The sequence below is a fragment of the Etheostoma cragini genome, chromosome 9 (genome assembly GCF_013103735.1).
Source record: "Etheostoma cragini isolate CJK2018 chromosome 9, CSU_Ecrag_1.0, whole genome shotgun sequence".
Taxonomy (NCBI): domain Eukaryota; kingdom Metazoa; phylum Chordata; class Actinopteri; order Perciformes; family Percidae; genus Etheostoma; species Etheostoma cragini.
In genome coordinates, this window is record NC_048415.1 from 9094345 (window position 1) to 9105293 (window position 10949).

The 10949-nt window shown below is 37.0% G+C and overlaps 1 protein-coding gene across 3 annotated transcripts in view; it reads right to left on the reverse strand.

The window, feature by feature from the left end:
• Nucleotides 1-6231: 6231 nt before the first annotated feature.
• Nucleotides 6232-10949, reverse strand: part of LOC117950300 (phosphatidylinositol 3-kinase regulatory subunit gamma-like) — a 13034-nt gene continuing 8316 nt past the window's right edge. For 2 of the 3 annotated variants that reach the window (XM_034881215.1, XM_034881216.1), the window contains exons 6-12: nt 10499-10679; nt 10202-10327; nt 9895-10037; nt 9506-9682; nt 9215-9286; nt 8751-8912; nt 6232-7502 (exon numbers count right to left, since the gene is read on the reverse strand). In XM_034881215.1, coding sequence (XP_034737106.1) covers nt 7313-7502; nt 8751-8912; nt 9215-9286; nt 9506-9682; nt 9895-10037; nt 10202-10327; nt 10499-10679 — 1051 coding nt within the window. In that variant the 3' untranslated portion in view covers nt 6232-7312. The remainder of the gene's footprint in view (nt 7503-8750; nt 8913-9214; nt 9287-9505; nt 9683-9894; nt 10038-10201; nt 10328-10498; nt 10680-10949) is intronic. The other variant, XM_034881217.1, reaches the window with a different exon arrangement.

Sequence of the window (10949 nt, forward strand, 5' to 3'; positions counted from 1 at the left end):
TGTCCACATAAATGGATCAATAATTAGAATCCAATAGTATAAAATATATTATTCTGACATAATATTTTTACATTTATTTAAATAGAAGAAATTACTGCATGAAGGAGTTTTGCTGTATTTCTATACTGTGTTAGAAGTAAAGAACTTGATCCACCCCAGCTGGTTGCACATCCTTCTATTTGAGAGTACAATTTATCTTACACTTTTATCTTTTTGACACTATATCAATACGCTGTTTTTTACATGGTTATTCCTCTTGCATTCTGGTGCTCAGTGGTTGGTAGCCCTTTTTTGACAGTGCCAATATGATAGAGTAGAACAGCAGCTGTTATGCTATTATGTTTATCTAACCAGGTAAGTCTAATTGAGTTTGGAACCTCTTTTGCAGGGAAGAAGGTGTATCAGTTAATCAATGTGCAGTAGACCTGCTAAATGCTTGTAAATCTGCAGCATGTGCTTCTGTCGCACAGTACATTGTAGGGTTTTGCTCTAGACTTATTATGTAAATAGTAACTTGACTGGTAATTGTGATGTTGCCTTCTGTAGTGTTCAATCATTCACCACATCTAACCAAAAGTGTTAAAAATTCTCAGCTCATCAAATAATACTCAACAATTCATTAAACCATCTTCTCAAGTTTATTTGGGATCTGAAAGTGCATACATGAACAATGTTCTGAAGTCAGGTTACCAACAAATGTTTAAGAACGATCAATTTTCCTCAGATATGACTCCTAAATTAAACAAAAGCTATTTAAAAAAGCTGAATGTTATTGCATAATCACTACATTAAATAAGCATGTACAATAATAACATTTTCTCACAGAAATTAGGCTATTACAAAGGGGAGCTTAATGCTTAAGATTTAAGCAGATGACAAATCCATACAGCCACAATGGGGGGAAAAAGAAATTTAGAGTTACAGAAAACATCAAGTAGAGCCCAACCGATAAAGGATTTAGGAGTATTTGGTTTTTAAAAAATCTGATATTCCAATATATTGGCCGATATATATATTTTTTTAAACCCAGAAACGCGTAGCAAAACAGATTTCCCTAAGATTAGTTTTTTGTAGTTATTTATGAGTTCTTAATAAAATAATATAATAATTTGTTTTATTGTCACAACAAAACAGAGAAACATCAAGATATGAAAGTTCGAATTTAAGATATGAAACTTAAACTCAAAGAAACACACAAAAAAAAGCATGGTTGCTAACAGGGACGTTAACACTCATAACATGGTTGGCCATCAGATTTTCTTTTTTAAATATTAATTTATCAAAATCTTTTAATAAAAAAAAAAAAATGCAGATATTGATTGTTCGGGAAATGACTAATATCAGCCGCTAATGTCGGCCCGCAGATATCGGTCAGGTTCTAACATCAAGTATTAGTATGTTGAATGTGTTGCAAAGAAAAGTAGAGGTATTTGACCATATGCACAGCAGCTCAAAGTGAAACACAACCTCTTTAAATATATCAAGTCCCCAGATTTAATACAAATAAGCTGATAAAGATTCTCACATCTAACTCAGAGCAAGATGGCCACCCTATCTCCTAAAAATTTGTGGTTTGTGGTCGACAAATGTTACTGCCAGTTCTCACAATGTTTATGGCATGGAAGAAAGTTGAGGGAGCAAAAAACTGTGTGAATGCAGATATAACTTCCTAACCAGCCTCCTTCCTCTCAACTTTACCCATAATCACACCAAACCCTTAGTAAACATAACCATTCCCATTCTTACTAAACTTAATCTGTCTCCGTTATACCTGAACACGCCCAAAGCCAGATCTATCTTTACCTCTAATACTAACTTACCAGTTCCGTTAACCCTATCTAACCTTGTACTTTAACACAAACCTAAAAAATATATTCCCCACATTGATGTAGACAAATTCTGCAAAATCCATTAAATTGCATTGACTGCAAACATTTTTGGACATTCAGTGCAAACAGGTTTCAAAATTATTTTTTCAATATCCATACCAGTACCAATTACATTATGATTAAAGTTAGACAAGTAAAACAACTTGATTAATAATCATCATTGAGACAAGTAAAACCCTATTCTCCAATATCAAAGTCAAACATGCCCCTTCACAAGCTCAGCTTCCACACCCCATACCCTGTGCTTCTAGAAGTGGCACACTACTTCCAGCATTGTTACTGGACATTGACCTAAATCATTTCCTGAGGCCCTGTCCAATAGGAACTTCCTAGGGAGAAGGAACTGTGTAAAAATACCTTCCCCTCCTAGGATTTTAAACTTGCATTATTACCACTAAAATGTCACAATATCATTATACCACAGAACAGTTTTTTTCGTCAATCCTGCATACGACAATATCGAGCCCTTCAATTAATCTCATCAGCAACCCAGGTAAATCGACTTAATTAACAAGACAACCAGTTAAGCATCCGGCTGGGTCTTATTTGTTTGAAGCCAAACAAAGCTGTTATTACCACATCATACACCAGTTAGACTCATTTAATCTTCCATGCCATATATCCATTGTAACAAATCTCAACTTCCTTGGTGGTAGGTTTTATGGAGCACATTCTAAAAATAAAAATCTAAATGCCATCACTTACTCTTTTTAATGCAGTCATAAACGATTAACGATGTTAAAAGGTCGGCAGGCAAGCTAAATAGTTTACCAAGATGGCTAGGACCCGGGTACAGGAGATATATCTTTCTTAACATAATAGTATTTTTTTTTTTTGTGTGTGTGTGTGTGTGTGTGTGTGTGTGTGTGTGTGTGTGTGTGTGTGTGTGTGTGTGTGTGTGTGTGTGTGTGTGTGTGTGTGTGTGTGTGTGTGTGTGTGTGTGTGTGTGTGTGTGTGTGTGTGTGTGTGTGTGTGTGTGTGTGTGTGTGTGTACATAGGGAATAGGAGGCTATTGCGAAGAACTAGTTGGACAGAACTACCAACCATGACTGCAGCTGAAAATACATCATGACACACATTTTATGATATGAGACATCCATTATTCTACAAAAAAATCATTTTGAAATGTATTTTGGTTATCTCTCTATTTCATTTTAACGCTAAAATTCTCAACTTACAAAAGAGACAACAGAAAAAGACCAAATTGTGCACATACAATTACAAAAAAGATGTCTGACTTTGCAGAAATAAATACTACCAAGTGGACAGCTGATTAAAGAGTCATAAGAAATCAGTGCTTTTATCAATGCTACGACATATCAATCTCATCAGCGACTAGTCCATATTTAGCCCCACCACCTGCTTCAGTGACAGGGTGGGTGAAGACAGTCATAGTATCTCCACCTCACATGAGGTACTTGTGTGCAAATACTGTGCTTTAAATCTAAACACGACAGAGCAGTGGTGCAGTCTTATGTTGTGTTTTTGTGCACATATAACCTGTAGGCCTACACCTTTAACTGTATTACTGCTACAAAATGAACCTGGACATGTAAAGTTTCTTTTCTTAGAATTCACAATGTTTCAAGTTATGGACTTAAATTAACACTTTAATTAATCCAATCTGTAACGGACTGATGCCAACTTATGGTTTTACATGCTAGACGTGCACCTTGCATGCCTAAAGTAATAATAGTCATTAATGTGCATCCATGTTTTCTGTATAACAAGTCACTATGAGATTAAATGAAATTGGAATTCAGACTAACAAAGATGAAGCTCAGCAGTCTGATGGCGGTGGGTGTGAGTTCTAAGTACCTTAACTTCACAGTATTTCCTTTTACACTACACCACTGGTACATAATCCTAATCTCTACACAGGAGTGTAGTACTACATGTCCATAAGCATTGGGCACTACAAAACAGAATAAACAGTGGACCAACATTTAACAAATACACTTCTCTAAAGAGTAACTACGCACAGGTCTAAAGTCCTACATACACCGCCATCTAGTGGTTGTGGCACGCTCTGTCCACAACCTGTGCAGTGCAGCGCTTCCCCGTGCAACACTACATCACAGATTAATGTGGTCACAAGCACAACAAACCATACCCAACATGAAAGCTTTTCTGTTTGCTTTGATAAATACGACATCACAGTATCACTCATGCTGTATGACTGACAGGTGATCTTGGAGAGGTGCATTTAAGGACAACTACAGCAATGAGTGCTTAGCACCAATAATGAAGGAAAAACAACAACAAAAAAACATTGAATACAGCTAACCCATCAAAGAAAGGTAAAAAAACATATTTTTTTTTTTATAGCTGGTGGTGAACCTATACCAGAACTGGTATCAAAACAGTACCCAGCCGTTATGTCAACATTTAAATCTGTAATACATATAATACCTAGGTAATCTGTTACACGATGATTGCATGCAAAATCAAACATTTACATATTTACTTTTCAACCACAAAGAAGGAATTAGACATAACTTTTTCAACTCTCTTCATAACAATAAACACTCTGACAAAACTGATAGCGTGCGTGCAGCAAGCATCAAGCACACGTTTGACTGACCGCTGAGAGAGAAGTGTATATAAAGGGACCCATTACACAGGAAAATATATATTAATGGGCAACCCCCAACTAACAACCTTAAAAACTACTTTGTCTTTCTCCCTATAAAAATAGTTTGATTCACTGTAACTCACTGTAAGCACCACAGAAAGTGCACCATTAAAGGAGTCCCTCTTACCTTCCCAGGGCCACAGCGGCCTGGATAGGCCTGAAATGTAAACAACTTTCATTTCAGTTGTTAACATTATAGATGTAATTTTCCATCACCGTTTTGAATATACCTCACACTTAAGGAGCAAAAAAATCACCTTGGGTATGTTCTGCAGCTGTGTACCAACATTTAATAAACAAATGAATTTTGATAGCAAAATGTTGTAACATTTCATGGTAACATACTATATTTGGTCCACCATAGCTGGAATCATACCTTGTTAGCTAGTTGCTAATTAGCCAGCAAAGGTAGCTAACAAGTCTGCAAAATTCAAGCAGTCATGCTAATACTTTGAAGTCTTTATATGTAAAACCAGTTCTTGAAACTCTTTTAAAATATGATTAGCCACCGTGTCTAAGGTTCACTTCAGGCTAAAATTGAACTTGTCTAAGTTCAAAACCATTAGGATTATGAGCCTTTGTTTTCTTAATTATTCTGTATTCTCATGTCAAGTGTAGTGTAAGGTTAACGTAGCAACTGCTGGGGGGAATAAAGTCTATTTGACACTCACTTTTACAAAATAGTTAAATATAATTATTTAAAAATTGTGCTATTATAGTAAAAGCATCTAACTTTGATAATGATACTCTTCCTGAGGGTACACCAGAGCATTTGTGCTATTGTAGCCTTGTATCCAGCTAGACACAACCTCAACACTTGATTCATCAGAAAATTGTTGTTGACACCATACTCCTGTAAGTGGCAGGACATCTCTCCTGAGAGTAACATATTTAAAGTTATGATGGCTGGAACAAGAACACTTAAGGGCACTTTTCAACCAGTCCAAAATCTAAAAGGCCTCTTGAGTGTATACTGTCGCTCCAGAGACTTCAAAGACTTCAAAGAGCCTGGATCACCAACTCTAACAAAAATCCTCATAAAGAATATAGAAACAAACAAAAAAAAACTGACTCATCAAAGATGAATCCCAACCAGGCTGATATTACATACGTAACTGTGCATATTTTGGGTTGTATTCCAAAATGTGCATTTACACAACACACAGAATTACTTTCAGAATTTGACTGTTTTATATTCGCTCATAAACTATTAACACTTGAAAGTGTTAAACAGTGAGCTTAAAGCCACACATGTATTACACAAACTTTAACGTGATTGTCCCATTTCCCAAAAAGCATCACCTGCCAACAATTTGGTTAATATAAGAACAAAAATATGATATACTAATTATATTTTTATATATATATATATATATATATATATATATATATATATATATATATATATATATATATATATATATATATAAAATTAGTATATTATTATTAATATATGCAAAAAGCATAAATATACCCTAGAGGTAGAATTCATGAAATCCTTATTTTGTCTCATGAAGATTTTGTGGAGAATGAAGATGGTAGTAAGAAAGTAACTTTTATATTCCTAACCACTGAAATAAAATGTCTTTTCAACCAACAACACCACTATGAAAAAGTCTGTGTCTAACACATCTCCAGCTCTCTTTTCTATGTTTATGTATATTCTGGGTGTTTTGTTTTGGATAAAGTGCTTGTGTGTCTCCTCAGTTTCTATACTACACTAGCCATAATGCACATGTGCTTGTTAGTGCAGTTTTAATCTTTAGCTCAGTGTCCCAGAACCAACTTAAACAACGTAACTGCACTGATTATATGGATTTAAGATATGTACTGTGGAGGGATGATGGCTGTTGCAGAGCATTAGGATTGTTGGACAAAAATATATTGAAAATCTAGAGACCATGACTTCAAATTCATACTTTGCAATGTAATATTTGCTTCTTAAATATTTATGAATTCTTGTACTTTCAGAAAATACAAAAAAAATAAACAACACTGAAATATGAAATTTCTGGATTAGTGAATAACTTAAATCCATTTATCTTGAACTGGGAAATATACCTTCCTATTTATAATTAAAAAGCAAGCCAAATGTTATTTCTCTACTTTGATTGTTTTACTTATAAAAAGCAGTACAGCATCAGAATTCTGAAAGCTAGATACTAGTATCCTGTGTTACCCTGACATTGTCAATATAATTACTACACTGTTAAGATTTTTGCAACTTTAATACCAGCATTGGTTTGGGACACTTGCTGCTGTAGTGTTGTTGTCATGATGAGGCAATATTTCAGTGTTACCTCATTACTGCTACAAAAGATTTAATTCAATGTGGAATTTAGTTAAGTACATACTCCCAATTGTGTTTTGCAAGCTATGCAGATGGAAAGTAAATGGGAATATTAATATTAGGAACATTCGCTTTAAAAAAGAAATTGCATTAGAACAGAGCTGCAGTCAAAATTCAACCATTGTATTTACTCATAAAGCTGACAATAAACTAATCAACCTTAAAACTACTGTGGAAAGGCTGTTCAAAATCTGTTCCAAGTAAGTTAGAAATGCATTTGAGTGATTGTGATAGTAATGCTTTTTGTTTCCTGTGACATCTAACCAGTGTAGAATTTTTAGATCTGAGCACCAAAACGGTTTCTGGAAACTCTCGTATGGTGACGACACTAACCCGCACTCTGTTAGAGCCTGGTAACAGTGTCCACGTTAGTGTGTCTGTGGTGCAAATACAGTGAAGTTTTGGGAAAGTGCCATCAGGGTGGCCTGCTGGTGCATATCAGCTGGGCTGCTGGCCAAGAACAGGCCAGGCCAGGGTTACATTCAGCTGCTGGTTGTGCTGGATCAGGGATGTGTGTCGATAATGGAGGACCAGCTCTCTTAGAGATGGGTATAGGTTGTAGGGCTCAGCAAAGCCGTACCCTGTGGCTGTCTTGTAGATCACACAGTGCTTCACATCCCCATCCGCACTGCATGAGACAAAATATATAATAATAATATGGATGTTTTTAAGGTAGGATGGATGCCTACATCCAACACTCAAAAGGTCTAATCTGTAGGGCTGTAATCAACCAAAGAAAATCTTGGTCGACGGAAGTCGTGAAATTTCCGACTATAAATCGACTGTGTGGGGCGGAGGGGTAAAAAAAAAAAAAGCAAGATTAATTAACTGTACTGTCCTGCATTAGTTGTGCTTTTAGGCTATTTGCAGTATATTAAATAATTTTTGACTTAAATATTTAGCACTAAAATGCCACTCGTCTGTCAGCGCTGCATCAGTGCTCGGTGTCCTCGCACGGAGACACGAATAGACTATTAGTTTAAAGCTTTTACTCGTGCTGGCGCTGTATATTAACAAGTTCTTAAAACCTCAGCCCCCCACAACAGCAATGGGCCTCATATCCTTAGCAGTAAAGTCAAAAATTCCTTCCGTGATATTAGTTTTGCGTTTGGCTGACAGAGGCTTAACCTCTAGCGTTGTCTAGGTGTGTCTGGGGGCGCTACCGTTGTTGCGGTTGTGGGTGCGCGGATATTTATAAAACGATTATTAGACTATGAAATATGCCAATTCTGATATTTTCATTTAGCCTACTCAAAACAGAGAGGACAACCTAACGCAGACAGGATAGCTTACTGTTTTTAGGTGATACGCCATGTTTCTAGTCCAGCTGTGATATGCAAACTGTTACTTGCTAACTTTGCATCCGACTTTTTTCCGTTATGTATTTTTGTAAAATGCTGCCACACTGGCAATGTCTTCCAAATGGTAGAGGAGGACTGACTGGAAATTAAACACTCACAATTAAATAAACATTCAGCAAACCACTAAAACAAGGCTTTCTAGTTCTTTCTTCAGTCTGTCCCCAGTGGGTCGGGCTAATCTAACAAAAGAGAAAACAAGTGGGGTGTTATGAAGACAGACTGTTACTTGTGAAACAGGAATGCTCTGAAAACACCCCCTTTAGCAATAAGTGCTTTCCACCCATAGACTATGCTTCCACCTGATGAAATAACACGACAAAAAACGACCAATCTGAATTGGTCATTGAGCCAGAACGTATCGACCAATAAATCGACTAGTCGACTTGGAGATTACAGCCCTACTAATCTGCACTGCACCTTCTTTTGGTAAAAACGTTTGATCCGTTAGGATTACAGAGGGGCAAATTGTTGTGATTTTTTTATGCCTAGAAGATGACAAATCTGATGGTACTCACACAACAGAGCAGGCAAAGGAGCCTCGCTGAGTCTGGCTGTCTCTGATTAGGAAGGTCCCGTCTCTCCTCCCCTTCAGCAGGTCCTCTGCCTCCTTACGTCTCATACCACCAACGTACCAGTTCCTCTCTTCTTGGTCGATATCATCTGCCAGAGTGTATGGGCTAGAGGATGATGAGGAAGTGGAAGGCTTAGATTAGCTAGGAAATATATTTTTTCTCATATCTGATGCCTTGGCACATGAATGTCATAACCTGTCCTTTGACTAAATATGAGCAAATGAACCTTGGTTCTTTGCCCTATGCTAATTTATCATACCATATTTATTATAAGCACTGTTACCATTTTGTGAAAGAAGATACATGGGATACTATGTTGTAATGTAAAAAATAAAATCAAAATAGCAAAACATTCTTGTAGATTCCCAGTTTATAACCCAGTGACTAGAATAAATGAGGATACTCACTCTTCTTCTTCATTCCTGATACCCAGCCAATCATTTATCTGGCTCTGCCTAGTACCTTGTTGGTTGAGCCAGCTGAAAAATGGACAAATCACAGTTAAAAAAAATAATTTTTGAAATAACTAGTTGTCAACCCTAGAATATTGCCACAATATCGATATCGAGGTATTTGGTCAAGAATATCTTGATATTGGATTTTCTCCCTATCACCAAGCCCAATGTGCATGCCTCAACTCTTTAAAAAAAACACCTAGACCTAGAATATCTAGAAGAGTGCTGAGCAGTTAAACTTACAGCAAGTATTGATCTCTGATCTTCCTGAGCTGCACTATGTCGGGCTTCAGGCTGTTCATTTTCTTGTCGACCTCCATGTGAGCCAGCGCCTTCCTCCTCAGCTCCTCCTCCAACTTCTTCTTGCTGTTGTGGATCTCCTCCACCCTGGACTGCAGCTCATCTGAATTGCTTTGAATCCTGGGAGGAGGAGTAGGAGGAAGACAAAGAACTACTTGAGAAAACAATTCAGAGTCTGCTAATATAGTGTGCCTGCTAAATGAGCATGACAGCACTGAGTATCTTTAATTTAGATTTTACTTTTAACTTTTTTTCTTAAAATGCAGAAAATAAGTTAAACACACAAGACAAAGTGACCAAATTGTAAAAAGGGTTGGTATTTCAAAGCATACTTTTCTGAATCTTTACTGCTGTCTAATGAGAGGAACATGTCAATGTATTCTTTGCTGTAGCGTTCCTGAGTTTCACACTCCTCCTCAAAGATCCGAATAATTTCACTGAAAGCCTCTATGGCTGTCCGCTTGCTCTGCAGCTCCTGGTGAGGAAAGACAACACATCTTTACTTTATTCAAGGCCTTAAAGTTAAGGCTCTGTTGTGGTAAAGCAATCAGAGGTAAAACATTAACTTATATTTATATACCAATAAACCCACAGATTTATTTAGTAAATTAAGTCTCAATTATTTGGATGCTGTTGTACCTGTGATGTTCGGTTAAACTTCTCAAACAGAAGGTCATACTCTTTGCTCTTCTCTTTGTATTGATCTTGAAATATCCTCAGCTGTTCTCCAACTGCATCAATGTTAACTTCCATCACAACCTGCTGCTACATACAAAAAATGAAGCCAAAATCTCATTTAGACCAACACAATTTCAAATAAAATCATAACAATTAACCTTCTCTACAATAAATGAAATTTCTTTAATGGTATTTAGTAATTATATAATTGAAATATAAGACAGCACACATTCAGAGTGCAGGGCTTCATAAACCTACTTGCTGGTATCTGGTTATGGGGTAAAGTAGCCGGGTGTCCAGTTTAGAGTTGTACTGTGCCAGAGATTTGTGCTGGTAGTGCTGGATCATGTCCACAACAGTGGGAAAGACCAGTGGTTCAGAAAAGCCATACTTCCCCCCATGATGGTAGATCTTTATCAGTCTGTTGGAGCCATCTTTCCTGCAAAAGTCAAGGCGGAACTGTCACACAGAGCTGCCAAGGGCAGACATTTCACAGACCCTGCAGAACTGTAGAACTCTAATGCAGACAGGAGCAGACGGTCAGCATTGCACTTTTGGAGTCATCGTAGGATGAATTTCAACATGAGAGGCGTTTCTTATTGGGCTTAACCACTGATGTAAATGCATTGTCTCTTAAACCCCACCACCGGTGTGTGTGTGTGTGTGTGTGTGTGTGTGTGTGTGTGTGTGTGTGTGTGTGTGTGTGTGT